This window comes from Pagrus pagrus, assembly GCF_965226575.1.
Source record: "Pagrus pagrus genome assembly, chromosome: 23".
Classification (NCBI taxonomy): domain Eukaryota; kingdom Metazoa; phylum Chordata; class Actinopteri; order Spariformes; family Sparidae; genus Pagrus; species Pagrus pagrus.
In genome coordinates this window covers 6340582-6357731 of record NC_140205.1, presented here as the reverse complement: position 1 = coordinate 6357731, position 17150 = coordinate 6340582, and the positions used below count along the sequence as shown (strand labels likewise).

General features: G+C 44.0%; 1 protein-coding gene across 2 annotated transcripts; it reads right to left on the bottom strand.

Annotated features, from left to right (window-relative positions):
- Nucleotides 1–872: 872 nt before the first annotated feature.
- On the bottom strand, nt 873–16543 carry fam180a (family with sequence similarity 180 member A). Of its 2 annotated transcripts, none has more exons than XM_084345598.1 (4): nt 16338–16543; nt 6463–6552; nt 1584–1681; nt 873–1281 (listed from the first exon to the last, which is right to left on the bottom strand). In XM_084345598.1, exons 1-4 carry the CDS (start codon nt 16372–16374, stop codon nt 952–954), a joined length of 555 nt encoding a protein of 184 aa, XP_084201724.1. In that variant the 5' UTR covers nt 16375–16543; the 3' UTR covers nt 873–951. The 2 variants fall into 2 exon arrangements, with proteins under 2 accessions (XP_084201724.1, XP_084201723.1); XM_084345597.1 differs by lacking the exon at nt 16338–16543 and adding an exon at nt 10848–10990.
- Between the last annotated feature and the right edge of the window lie 607 nt (nt 16544–17150).

Here is a 17150-nt window from a genome sequence, read left to right as displayed (position 1 = left end):
AATGTAAATTCGGTCATTATCTACTCACCCTCATGTCGCTGACCGTCCATCAGCATATGGACTTTTCACTTTTGGGTGAACTTATCCTTTAAAGTCAGTATGCAAACCACGGGTCTATTACTAAACCCACAATTTTTGCAAGCAGTGCTTACTCCCATGATGTATTTCAAGTTCGTGTGGAAGTGTATTAGAGCTCACTGGGACACACTTGATTAATGAAGCTGTGCTGCAGCTCATGCAAATACACGGAGAACAGACGCTTTGCTGGGTTTTATTTAATTTTCATATAATTAAAAATAAGTAGGATAATGTATTACAGTTACAGTCAGGGAGAGGGTGTGAAAGGGCTGCATATTTATGAGCCGAGAGGAGTAATGCAGTTAATAAAGCGATCAAATCAGTGTGTTCCAGTGGTCTAAGACACAACGTCATATTCGATCTGGGCCCAGTCGCCAGGATAAAATGTTAGTTAATGATTCTGCAAAACCACTGATGCGTTTTGGTGTTGCCGTCTATGTACAAATATCACAAAACATGTTTGTGACCTGACTTTCATATCAGGAGGAAGAGGGGGAGCTGGTGATCGCAGATTGAGACTGGGTTTCAATATTTGTAAGTGTCAAACGTACACGAGAGAGTTTCCTATAAAATACGTTGTAACATCCATTCTGGCGATTGGGTTCGGGTTTTATGCAAATCTGCCACGACGCCCCCCCATAAAGAAAGTGGATGTACTTGAGACATACTGTGATAATATTTTTTTCTCTTTAGATAAGGAACTTATCACTGACAAGAGGATATGATGCTTCATCTTTTATTTTTCACAATGTTTACACATTTGTTACACGAAAATAGGGTATTCTGTCCTCAAGTAAAACATGTTTTTTAATCCAGCATGGCATTCTTCAACTTCCTAATTTATTGAAAGGATTTCCTGCCAAACACCGCAGCTCATGCGAGTTTGAGGTCTTTCTGAACGGCTCTGAACAGCTGTATCACAACGTCCGTCCACGCCTCTCTCTGCTGCTGGCTGCTGAGTCGAGCCAGCGTCTGGGTCGTGTACACCAGCGTCAGCACCATCCTCTCAAAGTCCTGCCCGCTCAGAGGCTGCCGGCGCTGGGCGAGCTCTGCCATCAGACGGCGAATGTCGGAGAGCCTCTTGGGCAGGATGTCGTCACAGATGACCTCCAGCTTCTCCACGTTCCTCATGGAGGCCAGCTCCTCGTCTGGGATCAGCATGGAGTGCGTCGCGCCTTCTATCTGCATTCCAGCCAGCAGGATCTAGGAACATCAAGAAAAATACTCAGGAACTTGCAAAAAACTTACCAGAAAAACACCTAGTACAGTGATCGTTTCTTTCATCGATGGCCAGAAAACTTTGGGAAAACACATACTTCACAATTCTGCTGATGAACAGCAGCAGCAGTGTCTTCATTTTTTTTAATCAGCAGATTTCAGCATTGGAAATCAGACCACAACGTGTGGCTTGGACAGATCCTTTGCACATTCTCAACACATTTAAATTGGTTTCCAGTAATGAACCGCCGAGCAACGAACTATTCCAGTACTTCTTAAAAACTGACCTCGAAAAGCAGGTTGACGTCCTCCACCGAACGCTGGAACGTGGGGTTGATCAGCGAGTATGTCCCACGCTTTATCCTATATGCAGACGGATACAGAGCTAGAGCACACGAGAACAGGAAATTAGATTAGAGGATCGCCCTCGTACTCAAGAAATTAGGCACCGCATTATCCATCCTGGCATGCATGTGGGTGGGCCAGAGGTTGAGTCAACACAGATACATTACTGCTCAAATATTATGCAGGTGTGACCGAGTCTGGCTCCAGCTGTGCAGAGGGTAACTGGTCTCTGACCTGAACGGCAGATGGTCTTTCATCTACAAGTGGAAGTGGCAGAGGGGCAGGTGTTGTTGACCTCATTTGGTCAGATTTCAAAGCGGTGGTCCGTATAAAAGTAGCAGACCGTGGGCCCCTGAGGTGTACAGATAGGGCTGAATGAAACCCCTCACATCATTTCCTTTGGGTTTGTCACTACAAGTGAGCATTTGAACCTTTGTCAGAAGAGAAAAACTTTGACTAGTTGGCTTTTAATTTGTCTCTGATTTGAATGACATTTCCAGCCATCTTTTGGTTCACTGGCTTAAAATGCAAGAGTAAGCTTGATTCTCTAAATTCTTAATGAAACCAGAAGGACATATCTGTGTCCAAGGAATGATTTATGAACTATGGTCCCACGTTCTGGTGATCTACATTATCATTTTTGCATAACAGCGCTGTGCGATATAGAGAGCAGATATTCCCACTGGTTATAGAAGGTCTTCGGAAGGTCAAGTCTAAGCAAAGGACGGAATAAAAAGGAAAATGAAGAGGTATAACAAGGAAGCGGAGTAACCCCATCTTCATTTTCCCCCTTCGACACCAATTATATTACGACTACATTGCTGCCCACACTCTTCAAGATTTCCTATTACAAGACCCTCAACTGTGTGAGACTCGTAGACTGATCTGATGATGAAAAGTAAAGTTGATTAGAGCTGAAAAGGGATTCACAGCATAATAGTGTAAGTTAAACCTTCCTTTGAGCGTCTCCAGACATCTGTTTTTCCACTGTTTCACATGCTGTTGCCATCCAGTGCTTGTTTTAGCACGAAAGCCGACGCACAGCTCACACACATAGATCTTAATGAGCTGTACAGTAAAAACAATGGGTTGCATCTGAATTCGGATCCAAACGTCCCTCTACCCGACAGCGGCATCTACGGTGCGCTGCCGCGCCAATTCTGCAGTAATGACCAGCCCTGCTGCCTCAGCAGCCAGATACATTTAGTTTTATAGCATTTATTAGACCAGCCAAAACCACATGCACCGGCTGATCTCCTCATGTACCTGCTTCAGGCCTGTGTGACCGCCAGTCGCAGCTCCAGCTTTGTTTTTATAATCTGGACACCATTCAGAATGTAAAGAAAATCTGCAGCTTAATGTTGCAGTGTGGGAATAATAAACCTACAAATGTGGTACAATCAATATTATCTCAAACCTTTCACCTCTCGAATCACCCCAACCACCACGGCCGTAGCCAGAGTCCTCCAACGCTCCCCCACCCATCAGAATCAGCCTTGAAAAGTGTGTAAAAGTGTCATTGTATTTATTTTCCTTAGATCCAACACTGACTTGCAGCTATGAATGCATCCCAACTTGTAGGAGAAGATTTATACTCTTCATTGAGCGAGGGACTCCCGAATGCACGATCAACGGCGGAGGAGGAATGACTGTGCAGTCATATTAGATCCTGGAGAGACACTTCGCTGTCAATGTAAACAAAACTACACCCAGGGGAAAGTGTGCTCATTAGAACAAGGGTTATGTTACTAAAGGATGGAGGAGCTGCTGGGGAATGACAGCTCGGAGGTCGAACCCAACGCTGATTTGCATTTAAAATTAATAACCTGTGATTTACATAAAAGTTGTTTTCGACTACTCTCTGCTATTGTTTTGCTGTAACGCAATACTCCTTTGGCAGGCAAGAAAGTGTGTGTTTTATGTTCGAGCAGCAGAAACAGCAGTTTGGAATAAAAATGTTATTGCTGCTTAGTGCTCACATAGTTGGAGCACCACAGGAACAGGCCACGTGTCTTATAACACTTATAAAGCTGCAAACAAAAAAAATCCCTGCATCGATCAAGTTAAGGCTGCACATTTATAACAGCTAAGTTAAACAAGTAGAGGATTCAGAAACATGACTCAGGTGAGCTAAAAGCAAAGTTTACAGTGCAGAAGGTCGAAAACATGGTGCAGCAACAGACTGTTGAGAAACAGAGACAAAAGCATACTAATAAGAAAGGCAGACAGACCGGCGGCCAGACAGAAGAGGGCTGAAAAACAACAGACAATCTGGCAGGAAACTGAGGGAAATTCTTACGGATATACTGTATACTGAGAAGCTAAAGAGGGGATGGAGAACAGGTACGCAGCTGAGTGTGGAGCTCAGGTGATGACAAAGAGTTGGGGGCCGAGGCAGGGGGGGAATATAAGGGTCTGGAACGAGAGCAGAATCAGAAATAACTGCTGCTGTAATTGGATGCATACGCCAATGTGACAAAGGACTTTGCGCCGTCTTACAGTCTTGTGAGGAAAGCATGGATCACACTGCTTTTCTTGCAGTCCTGCCCTATTCTGACTCTGGCTTGCGTCTATCAGTTGAGTATGACAAAAACTGCCCAGACACCCCTGGATGCCCTGGTAGTCCAATAGACAACTAGAAGGAGGGAAGGAGGCCAGTGGGCCATGATGATTTCGAGCTGTAGTTTCCCCGGTAAACAAACTGACCTCTTCAGCTGTTGCAACTGCAGTGTCTCTGGGCTCGTTAGACAGAGTGGACGGGCCACGTGTTCGCAAGGGGAATCAGAGACAGGGCAGCCCAGTGGCAGCCCACCCTGTGGATACCAGGGCTATCTGCTCTGCCTTGCTCAGCGACACCCTGGCAGCGAAGAGTGACTCCAGAGGACCAAGAGAGGCAGCAGCAGACAGGGAAGGCTGAAGACGTTGGGTGAAGTTTCATAGTCCACAACACATTTCATGAACTTATCCTTTAAGATGTCATCATGTGAACTTAAATCTAAATAAAACATTCCAGCACTTTTTCCCAAATGTAGAGTAAATATATATTTGTTAGCTTTAACTAAAGTTTTAACATGTACATGCAGGGGAACAAACAAACGACTAGGTGATTAATATATTTTTCTAATTTGTCCTTTTCTCTCTTACACAACATCTTAGCTTTTTCCTGCTGCTCATTCTAAGCCTGCTCATCCCTCATGCCTGCCCCAGCGCTCCAAACAATCAGTGTTTGGACGGGCAGGCTTCCCCCAATGCCATTATGCACAGGCAGGGAACTTGTAATCTCCTGCTAACTGCTTGCAAGGAGATGAGGGAACAACAAAGATCCATTAATTAGCAGGGCTAAATGGTATTCCTGGCTGGAGGGATGTCTTGATGAGAGAGAGAGAGAGAAAGAGAGAGAGAGAGAGGGGGGGGGAAAAACAAACAAAAATATAAATAAAATGGACGTGTGGATGCCTCTGGCTTATGCTAAAAGAGGGTGAAAAGGACACGGGAGAGAATAAGATCTTTGCCGCAATGGCCTGTTGTCTGCTTAGCACCTCGAAATGATGTTAAAATCCAAACAAAGATGTAAAATACACCATTTACTTCGTAAACACAGACTTCCCCATCAATACTCCCACAGTGAGACAAACGTTTGAGAAGCTAAGATGCAATAAAGTCACTTTGTTTTGCCAGGGAAGACGAGAGGAATTTAAACTGTGGATATATCAATACTGGGGACACTGGTGATGACTGGGGATACTGGAGAATGGTGACATAGTTAGATTTTTCCCCCACCATGTTCTCTAAAGTGAGAAATTGCAGGTGACCTTTGTCTTAGGTGACTAACAAAAATAAATATGTAACTACTGTGGTTTTGTTAGTTGTAGGCAACACAACTCCTTGTTTAGCTCTAGGAAAGGATCACTATACATTTGTGACCCAAGTTAAATACATCTGTTAACTTACTGATGTTGGTTTAAACTAGACAATGTAGACTTCTGGTTCAACACAGGACACAGACACCTGTCCTGTTTGTTTTACCCGTTCATAAACCACAACCGACGTGAACTGCCTCACCTGCGCTCAAATCTGGACTTAACATAACTTGAAGTCTAAAGTTGTGTTATCTGTATCAGATCAATGAAGACTAGGCTGTTAAAACAGACGAATAGCTGAACAAATCCAACAATTCAACAACTTTCCAGGATTTGGTTCCTGGCAAAGGCGGGGAAAGCACTTAGAAAACAGGTTTGTGTACAATTATGGGACATATGTTTGAATATATTTTACAAAACAGAAGAGTAGAGCTGCTATCAGCCACATCATTTCTTCCCTCCTGTAGCCAGTTTAAGCTTCATGTGACTTTCAAAGAAATTCAAAGTTATGTGAGTCCTGAGAAAGGAATTTCCTCTGTGAGTAGATCCAGTAACAACAGGCCAGTCACTTTTCATTGGAAAATGATATGGTGATGTTTTGCATGTCGCAATGATCCCAATAGCTCCTGAAGATAAACAAATTATTTTACACACGGGCACATTTTCATCACTATTAGGAACATTACGTAGACTTAGATTAATTTCCTGGGCCCAATGCTAACTTTTCACTCCAAAACATTTTGGTCCCCACAAAGCTGTTGGACCCCACATCGTGAGTGGGCGTCATGGGACCCCACAAATACAGAAAGACAAGAACCCCCCTCCCCCCCCACACACACATACAGAGGTAAACCAAGATTAAAAGATCATGACTGTTTATTTTTATTTTCCAACAGGCTTGTTTCTTTAAAATACAGATATAATGCTGGCATGGAGCAGGTGAGTCTGCACGTCCACCTACCTTTTCTGTGATGCTGAGCGGCTGCCAGGTGGATGGTCAGGTAGACGACGATGAATGGAGCCCACAGCTGCGTCATGTTGGTTTCCAGATCTACTCACACAAATGAACATCACAACGGTGGGTGAAAGTGCTCTGACTGTTGTGTTTTGGCATCTCACATGCACTGCTTTCATTCACTGTTTTCATTTTTCTGTCCTCTCCTCCCTCCCGACATCCACCCTCTCTCTCCTTTTCTATTTTTTTCTGTGTGTGTGTGTTCTCCGCTCAGGCCTGGCTGTCTGGGCTCTCATCTGGAAATCATCAGGATTTTGGGTAGCGCCTGCCCTCTTGGCTGGACTTTTGTCTCAGCTACTGGCTGACAACTTTACTGGCCGACTGGTTCAGTTACTGAGCGACTCTCCAACTGACTGGATAACTGTGACTGACTAACTGGATGAGTGGCTGACCCACTTGCCGATTGATTAACTGAGCCTAATGGCATCCCATCGGCCAGGACAACAGCGGTGATAGCACAAAAGACGGATGGTCTCCTCAGAAGAAGTGCTCTAGCTTGATCAAGCATCCTTATCAGCTTAAAGGATAATACAACATTTACTGAGTCTTGGCTCTCACTTTTATTGTTTTCTTGTTTGTTTTCTTTCAGCAATAATGGCAAAAACACAGCAATTTATCTGCTAAGATCTAGGTTCAAGAAACGAGCAGTCACATTTGACAGATAGCATTATTCAGCTTTTTCTAAGAAGGCAAAACAACGTGATTGCATCCAAAATGTCTCACAGCCGTGAGCACAACAACCAGGTAAGTATGGTGCTTAAGTTTGGGTCGGTTCAAAATATAGCCTCCACTTAAACAAATATATATTTTTAGGCATGCCTTCAAAAATACGTATTGCTGTCGGGGCCGTTTAGCAGTACAATGCTCTGCCTCCCTGTCGGTGCTGCGTCTCCACACGGGGGGAGAGCTGACGGTCATCTCCTGCAGATAACACACCAAGTACCTCATACACCCCCCACATCAAAAACCTGACCCATCACTTCCATTTTGATGAGTACAATATTATCATAATACAATCCAGATAAAATGATTTATTACAACCGGATTCATGTCCTAGTATTTCCTTCCCTTTTAATGTATTCTGTTTCTCCCTCCTACACACACCTTTTCCTTTTCATGTGTTTAAATTCTACTTTAATTAACTGAAATCCGGCGCCGCACGAGAACAAAGTCCCGTCTTAAAAGGCCCGTTTGATTGCAGGTAGACGATGAAACAGCCAGACTGGAGACAACCCGCTACGTGTCGACAGTCGACACCGACGATGACGCGGGGACCACTCAGAGCATCTTGATTCAAGGCTGTAAAGACACCCTCCACGTCTTTATGCTCGCTCCTCCACAGCTCTCTTGTGCTCTTTGTTGTCACAGAATATGTGCAATAAACACACAGCTCCCTGTTCCACTGCCAAGGCACATAATAGACTGTGTAGGTGCTCTGGGTTTCAGATGGTTTGCTTTCTTGGCTCCGCTTCCGATGCTGCATCTGTTCAAATAAAATAATGTGTACGAGGAGTGAAAAAAAAAAGGAGGGGGCACTTATATTCAATCAGTAGATTAGAGTGCAATAATTAATTATTCAAATAGAGGCTCAAGATATCAAACTTAAATGTTTATTCCAACAATGTAACGCTGATAAGCGCCCACTATTCCTTATCGAGGCTGTGCTGGTGGAATAAACAATGAAGTCTGGTATCTGTGCCTTTATTTTTTCAGGTAAATATTCCCCTGTTGTCACCCCAACCGGCATTTGAAGCGACAAAATGCAATCATAAATGGCAGCACGAGACAAGGACGGTGCTCCTATTTCATTTCAGCGGCGATAAAAAAAACACTGAGTGGACACGCGGGAGCCGTAACTCCCAACGTTTATCCGGATACTTTTAAAGCTTTGTGGAGAAAAGTTGTCATTAAGCTCCTTTTTAATGCTCCAAAAAAAAATATGATGCTGAGGAGGAATTTCAGCTTTCAAGAAACAACTCTGCCTGCTTGATTAGTTGGAATCTTGTGGCATTCAAAGATCTGATTAATCTACACGGCGCTGGAAGCCATATGTTTGATTTAATATTTGCTTGCAGCAGATGGGCAACGCAGGTACGATACAGCTCTTACATACAATGCATTTCCATGGATGAGGAAGCTGGAAGAACGCCTCGGTGGACAAGCTGGAGCTCCTGTTTCGCATGTGCTTCACATGACTCACACATGAGGGGAAGGCAGATGGAGGCACAGAAAAAAAAGTCTCTCTCCTGCAGCTCACGTCTTCTGCGTTCGCCTGCAGGTGCAACAGCTGCAAGACAAGAAAAACGGTGCTGACCCCTGAATGTGCGGGGTTATAAACACAGAGGCGCGCTGCGGTTGCTTTTTCCGCTTGTGACCATGAGGGGGCAGTGTTACGACATCCTGAGAGAGCCACGGCTCCCCCCAACTGTACCCAAGATCCTGCAGTGATTGCCTCTGCTCCGAAACTCTTTTGGTGATGCTGCATGAATTCAGAAATAATTGAAATCTATTCAGATAAGGTCTGACAATATGAATGCAGCCACTTACCAGAGATCAAAGGGTTGTTTGGGTTCAGACCAGGTGGGAACCCTCGAGACATCCTTTAGTTTAATTGCTTCTGTGCTGTAAATCACTGGAATGCCTCAAATATGCAAATTGCCACGAGGCCACTGTACATCTGAACGTGCACGAGCCTCGCTTAATAGTGCAAAACTGCCGTCACACAAAAAAGTCTGCAGCTGCACTTTTGCAAGAACTGTGAGTCGGGATAATAGGTAAACACCTGACCTGATTGTGCAAATACAGAAAACGCTGAGATGCTTTTCCTTCCTGCTGTGGGACTGTGACTCACGGGGAGCGTTTTTGATGCTAGCAAATACATTTTGATGCGAGTGCTCAAAGTTAAAGTCATGTTATAATATACCGAATATTGCCTCTGACAGACTGCAGCAGCCCGAGCCTGCAGGCCACAGCAGGAGACTGCATGTACTGGATGTAAAACGCACCAGCTTCCTGGAGGAGAGCCTCCAGCTAAGAAGCGAGTCGGTTATATGTTGTTACTGTTACTGCAGCTCACTTGTGCTGTGTTCACAGTCTGTGTAAAACCAAGCCAAAGCCGTTAAAAGGTTAGGAGTTAGAAATTTTAATTAGTTTTAATCCCCGACCAAAGCTCTGCTGAAAAGCTTCTTGCCTTCACTGTAAATGAGACTTTGTTCTTGCCTGATCGTGAAGGTTGAAAAGGGGTGAAAGTAGAACAAAAACACAAAGAATGTGATTTTTTGGGAGGATTATATTCACCACTTAGTTCAAAACATTTAAAAATTAAGTAAAATTATCAACGGAGTGTGAAGTTTGATGTTATGTCCAAGAAATCTGTGAAGTTGGGATGCTAACCAGCTCACAGCCTGAAAACCTCCAACTCGTCCAAAGCTCCTCACGGTGCTCCGAGCTTCCAGCCTCGAGTCAGCTAACATTGCTGGCTAATGCCGCAAGGCATACATTTTGCAAATGTGTGACATGATGACGTCGTGTGACGTCACAAAGTCACGAAATTAAAGGTGCACTGTGTAGTTTTGGGGAATAAATTTTAATCAGAGGAGAAAGATCTTCATTGACTGTTTTGTTTATGCCTAAACAAACTAAATAAACAAACTATCTTTGTTTTCATGACTGAATAAACAAACTGACCTTAAAAGTACAACACAGTTTCATACTGTTTTAATGTGTGGCGGACCCTGCCACCTTTCTTGCTTCAAACAGTGTTCTGGGAACCTTATTTTCACTCATGAAAAAAAGAAATATCTGAGTTTTTATTATTCACTACATCTTGCATCTTCAATGGTGAGACTCCTGACGAGGCGTTTCAGGAGCACTGTTTTCTGTGGGAGAGAGGAGCTTCTGTCGGTGCGCACTCTGACTTTTACATGCACAAGAGCCTACATTAAACTTCAGAAAAGGAAAAAAGAAAAAGCGTAATAGATCTCCTTTAAATCAATGTGTGAGAGCAGAATATTTGAGTAAAAGCAGGGACGGAGGGCAGGAGAAAGTTCTTCTCTGTTTCTCACAAAGCCAGACTCAGATTGAAACTGATAAGAAGTTCGAGATTAGTTGGAAAAGGAACTCTCTAAAAGTTTAAAACCGAGATCTATTGATTGACCATAGCTAATGGCAGCCGTCACAACAAGTAAGGTCGGTGCGAGAATAGGCTGTCTGGCACGTCTCTACCTCGCTGGCAGGAGGAGCATCGCGCATCAAAACAACTCAACGAAATACTGAGCGTCTGAGTGTTCAACCACAATGCCTAATCATCATACCTCGAGCAGAATAATTACCTCGACTGTCCATCACACCTCTGCAAACAATTTCATCAGGGCCCATCTGAATAGAAGCGCCGTCGCCGCTCAGCGTCGAGTCTTTAAATGGAGTTGGCATGTCTTGGCCCCGGTGGGTGCCTCCAAACCCAAAAAAAAAAAGTAGCTCCTTGTCTGCCTGATATACAGTGCACACCGCCGAGGAGACAGCTCTACAGCATTCTGGTCTAAACGCCGAACACCACCTGTCTCATTACTGCGGCATCCACTATTTATTACCAAACAATATCGTAATTAGTCATCAGAGTAAATAAAGGCTTCGGAGCTGTTTGTGAAATTAACAGAATGTCTCGGCGAAGTTCACGTCGCTAATTTCCTCCTTTGTTCTCCTGCTTGTACTTTTTGACCAGTTAATTTATAATGACCTGATTCACGGTCCAGATGGCAGCCAACGATACGACGTGTAAGTGTGCACTGCAGAGCGAAAAATAAATAACAGCGTAGAAGTATGGTCGCAGTCCAAGACAAAGAGAAGGGAAGCAAGATGAGGGGATAAAATACTACAGGTAAGACTTGCACTTCAGCTCTTTTCACACTTCTTGCTCATCCCCCTGCACTGTTGAGCTCGACTGTTCATGTTTGACCTTGTGAGCAGATGTTGACAAAACAATATTCAAAGCCGGCAGTTGCTCTGGGCCCTCACACCCTCTTTGGCCCTGAAGGCAGCAATGACTTTGTTGAAATTTGATTAATTGCAGTTTTTTGGGGGGAAATGTGAACCACTAAAACACAATAAAACTGCAAAGGTGGCACATTTTAGCTCAAACTGAGGCCCTCTGCCTTTCATATTTCAGTTGACGGTGTATTTACATGGTGCATATTCTTTATTTAATCAAAGATACTTGCACATCCAACGAACTCAAAAGCAGGTGTGGGATCTTCTTATTTCAAGCATGTTCTCACAAACCAGCTGTGTAGCCACGGGTGCGCCCAGATGTGTCTGCTGTCTCAATCTAAAGATGCCAAACCCAACAAAATCATAAGAAACACACTAACTAATTGGAAAAATGGACTAGAGAGACTTTATATCACTTGTAATGAGACGTCTGGGAAGCTTCTCCACCCTCCAGCGCCTCAAACCCAAAACCGACTGGTCCAGCAGCGACCCCCGGGACACTGCCACTAAAGTTTTCTGCACATTTAATCTCTATTTTTTTACTGAAAAGTTTGTTTTATTAGTTTTCTCATAACTCAAATGGGTTTGTGCATGATTGTTGTTGTCTGCTGTGTTGACCTTTTCTTTTGCCTACGTTTGTAAAATGTTGTTACACGTCGAAAACAAATTATTGTTGTGTAACGCGGGAACAAATGGAAAAGAAAATGTCGAAACAGTGATGAAATAAACTTTTTAAACCTTTCAAAACTCAAGTAGAGAAACACTGATCATCTTAAACTTAAATCAACATTATGCAACTTGTTTTTACCTTAAAATAACAGCTTCAGGTTCAGCTTCAAGTTTTCAACACACGACATTGCTGTGATGTAATGAATTTTACACCTTCATTACGTCTGACAAACTGTTACAGACCTGGGATCTGTATTTATCACAGTGGTGCAAAATGCCAATTTCGACATCACGTTGCTTTAACTTTCGTCGATAAAATGTTGTTACACCTTGAAAAAAATGAATACTGTGGAACAAGGACACAAACTAGAAAAGAAATACCAAAAGTGCAGCGTTATATTAAAATGTTCTTTGGCAAAAAATGTCGAAAACAGTGATGAAAGCCTTTAAAACACAAAAGTGTCAAAAGTTTTAACCACAAGACGATAAACATTGTTCATCCTCACCTTGAGATGTCTCAGTCTCACCATTATCAGTGTGAAGACCTCTAAATATAACCTCATGACTTATCTCTCGATGTAATGTCTCAAATTTCTCTCATTTTGCAACCTTCAGGGACAGATATGTGTCTAAATGTAAGATAAGAGCACTAATTGCTTGACTTTTATTAAATGCCAAACGGATGTCAATATATAAAGCTTACAGGTTTTTTTTAGGGGATTCTGGTGGAGCTAAAACAGCGACTTCAGTGAAAATGAAACAAGGTGTGGATTTTAGGTCTTGCTCAGGGGTACTTCAGCAGGCTTTAACCCTACAGACTTGTTGGTCTGAATGTGAAGGGAGACCGTTCTCCTCCGTGTCACCCAGCTGCCAGTAAGTGCTGCCTAATAACAAGAATAATGATGGACACGTAAACTTCATTTCCTGTGTAATCACGGGCGCCGCTCATGCTTGAGTGTGCGTCGGCCGCCCTCTGCATGTTAATGAAAGGTGCTTATGGAGCCGTGGTGAGAGGCGAGCGCGCGGCCAGAGCGATAACATCTGTCACTGTGATCATGACCGATGCACGAATTGGACTCACGATTTTCCAGTTACAATCATCAGCTGGTCATGAGTAATGAGGATGTGTTCGCCGGGTTCGATCATCAACGCCTCCGTATTAACACACCACAGGGAGGGAGTTGTCACGACGCGAGCCAGAGGCGCTGACACGAAACGGGCTGGGAGTTGCGAACGGACCAAGTAATGAAAAAGCTTTGGTGCTTATGAAGACAATGAAGCATGTATTGTTTGTGTCAGTGTAATGAAGGAAGTTGTAGAAAGTTTGTCAAAGAGAAAGAAGATTTGTTTGATAGCTGCATGAAAAGATGATGTCGACATCGACACATATAACACTGGTGTGGTTTCTTTAGAAGTAGCTGTACATTCTCACTCAGTTATATAACACTCAGAATTACATTTGGACCCACAGTGTAGAAGGCATTCATTCAAGACCAATGTTCCCTTCATCCTCACTCAGTTTCATGACTTCAGACTGACAAGAACTTGATATCCGGTCGGTCAGAGAGTTTGAAAGTTTTGATTGAAAATGCCTTGGCTCAGTTGTGAAGCTTTATTCAGACTTCTCCTTCATATCTCCAAAGAAACAAGAATATACAGTATTATAGGTCAATAATCACCTCATTCCTGCGTATGAATGCAGAATCCGTAGGCCAGAGACAAGAGTTTAGTATCGCAAGTGTTCTGTTTTAACTTTGTAGTCCAGAAATTGATCAATCATGTTCAAGTGGGCTTTGGTTGCATGCAGGTAAACAGCACATATGGAGAGCAAAAGAGGCAGAAAGCACTCAAAACATGAACCACATCAACAGAGTGTGAAGAAACAGCAGTGTTGACGTTATGTTAAAGATGTCCATGTGGGCCTTTTGTGTTTCAGAGACGTCCTGTCCCATAATGTCACTTTGGAAAGCGCTCGATTAATGTCGCTGACACCCGTGGTGACTCCCCCTGTGATCCGAAGTCCTGGTCCGGGACAACTCTGGGGCCACTGGCTCCATGGTTATCTGTGCCATGAGCTAATTAGCTAACGGTAGCTACCTACAGCTAGCTAAGAGCAGCAGTTGTCGGTTACTCCGGTGTAATCCTGGCCATATTCTGCAAGTTACACCTTTTAAGAGTCGTCTCCCAACTCCGTTCTCGTGTTTCAGTTGCTAATCGAACTGTAATTCTTGGCTTGGATATCCGTTGGCTACATCCCCAAAAACATTGGCTGCTGGTGGAACACAAACAAAATATTTCTCAGTAAACACAATGAGTTTCTTGGGATTATGGCAAACTCCATGAAAAGTAGACAAATGTTTTCCTCCCAGGGCTCCATCGCCCTGCAGGAAGAACATGAAACATAAACCCTGCATTTATTTCAGTCGACTTTAAAGCGCATGACTCGGGGCTCTCCGCTCTGCGACACCTGTGCCTCTCGCGGCGGCTTCCTCGACCTCAAGTGGACAGAAACCTCCCCGCACCTGGTCCGCAGAACAAAGCTGCTGCCCTCTGAGAGACGTCATGCGGATGAATGAAAGATGGACAGCGGAGGACTCGGGCTGAACCCGGCAAATGAGGTCAGCTCGGGTCTGCGAGGCTTGTGTGTGCGTGGTACCGTTTGTGTGTGAGGTGGGAGGTGAGTTTGGGGAGGTGGGCTGAAGTGTTTGCTGTTGGCCCTGAAATGGAGAGCTGTGCGAAAAACATCAAAGCTTGTGCAGCCCGGACCCCAGATGGCTAATAGCAGGATCAGACTGCAGCCGTCTGCTGATCAGGCAGTACAAACAGGTAGAGGAGTGGCTTCAGCCAGCAGAGTACCTGGAGGACACTGAAGAGGCATGAGTGAGGAGAGGAGGAGGAAAGTACACAGAAATGAATCTGAGTTGTTTTGAATGAGTGAATAAAATAGTTTGCATCTCTTATAGACCGCTTAGTGTCACTTCAGTATCTTTCGCCCCCACATCTGCTGTGTTTTACTGTGTCGCTTCCAGCTGTTTCGGGAGTCTGGTTTAGTTACTGCTGGTGAAAACGCGACGTTTCCTGTAACGCTGCTTCACAATAAAAGCTTTTAAAATGACTCAATAACCGGGGGCTTTTACTGTGAAGACACAGTTAATCAATTTCCATTTATCTAATGAGAGGTTCGTGACTAGCCTAGCATTAGCCCATTTGGAATGTGTGCATCCTTAGCTCCTCTTAACCAGTATGTTAGCTTAGCTGTTAGCAACAGTTTAGGTGCGTTGTTTCAAACCTTTGGCTTCGATTGAGTGGTAATACTCATGATAATCCTTTTATTTGAATGAAACTTTATTAACACGCGGTCAGAAACAGGTGCATGTGATATGTGATGTGTACAGACATACATCTGAGATTTGCTGTCAGAGGTTATTCATTAAAAACATCTGAAACGAGCTGGATTTGCGACAACGTATTAATGTTATCTCCGTCAGACAACATAAACAACACGAGGGATATACGTATGCACGCTACAGTGAACAGCTGCGGAGGAGAAAAACCCGTCTTTCAAACACATTTCATCTCCCAGCTTGTGACCGGATTTGGGCTCCGTCTTTTCAGCCCCTGACAATGTTCAAGCCTCGACTTTGTGTGCCGCGATTTCAAAAACAACATCTGGAGGGAGGGGAGGAAGAGAGCTCAGCTTGAACCTGCCTTTCTCTCTTCATTGTGCGCGCGTCTTTGTGACTGTCAAGCAGCCACAAAGCCAAACCGAATCCAAATCTCTCCCTTGTTAAAATCTCACACTTCTTCTCTCCTCCCAATCCTCTCAAAGCTGTCTACCGCGGAGCAAAGTGCCTTGTTAGATCAGATCTGTCGCCGGTGCTCCTGCAATATCCCCAGCTCACAAAGTCTGGATTATACAATTAAAATCTACATTTTTGCATTTCAAAGCTGAAGCCCCCTCATCAAAGGACAAACAACATACAACATAGGCACTTTTTAAGAATGAGCAAAGGAACATAAAGGGGCGCCTACTCGAGACATATGCATATATGGAGGAGCACATATCCTAAACAGAGACGTAAACAGCTGCTAATTAGTTTGTCATAGTTTGTGCGTCAGTAACTTATTCCTTTCTTCTCTCTGTTTTCTCATTTCAGGTTATTTACTGTGAATGTGATCCTTTCCTGCCCTCCGCCGTCTCATTCACCCGTCTCATTAGCCGTACCGCTGTAAAGTCGGCTCCCGGAGCTGCCTCCATCAAGGCTTTTCCTCCGGAGCAGACTCGCTCTGGTTGCTTTGCTTGTTCCCTCACATCCTCAGGACCAGTCAGTGACAGCAAATAGCCCGGTGTATGCCTCGCTACGCGGCTACAGCTCTGCCTTTAAAAAAAAAAAGCAAAAAAAAAGCAACAGCTCAGTTGTTATGTCCAAAAGTTAAGTCTTGATTCCCTACGCAGTGAATGTTTTCCTCTCTCTGTGGCCGGCTTGTTAAGGGACCCCCCGTGGAGCAGAATCAAGCCCACATGACACAAACTTACAGTTACATCTTTTTTATGTCAATGAAGTTTGTGCTTCTGGACTGTAGCCCTGATTTTCCCACTCACTGACTATTTTTGGAGATCACCGACAAAAGCGGCCAAATCGGAGGCAAATTGGCGTTCACCTCGCGTCTAATGTCACATTTAGACACAAAACAGATGGTATCCTTACTTTCCAACCACTTTCCAGGCCCATGTGTAAGATTTAAAGGTTCCATATATTTGATTTTGAACATTAATGTAGCAGCAAACAGCTATTTGTTATATAAAGATAATGGCACCCTGACCAGAGTATAAAGTCTCACCTCCTACATGTGTGTTGTGGTCTGGGCTGGACGCACCAACATTTTAGTGGCTGTGAGTTACGTGATACAAGCGACTAAAGGGCCTTTAACTTGACTCAGAGCTGGGTTTTTTTCCCGAGTAACCTGATGGGTACATA

Excerpts from the sequence above, each read along its gene's own strand:
- fam180a (XM_084345597.1), bottom strand. The coding sequence starts at position 10,947 with ATGCCAACTCCATTTAAAGACTCGACGCTGAGCGGCGACGGCGCTTCT. Across the intron at positions 6,553-10,847 it reads AGGTGTGATGGACAGTCGAG|ATCTGGAAACCAACATGACG; the intron begins GTAATTATTCTG and ends TTGTGTGAGTAG. Across the intron at positions 1,282-1,583 it reads ACGTCAACCTGCTTTTCGAG|ATCCTGCTGGCTGGAATGCA; the intron begins GTCAGTTTTTAA and ends TGATGTTCCTAG.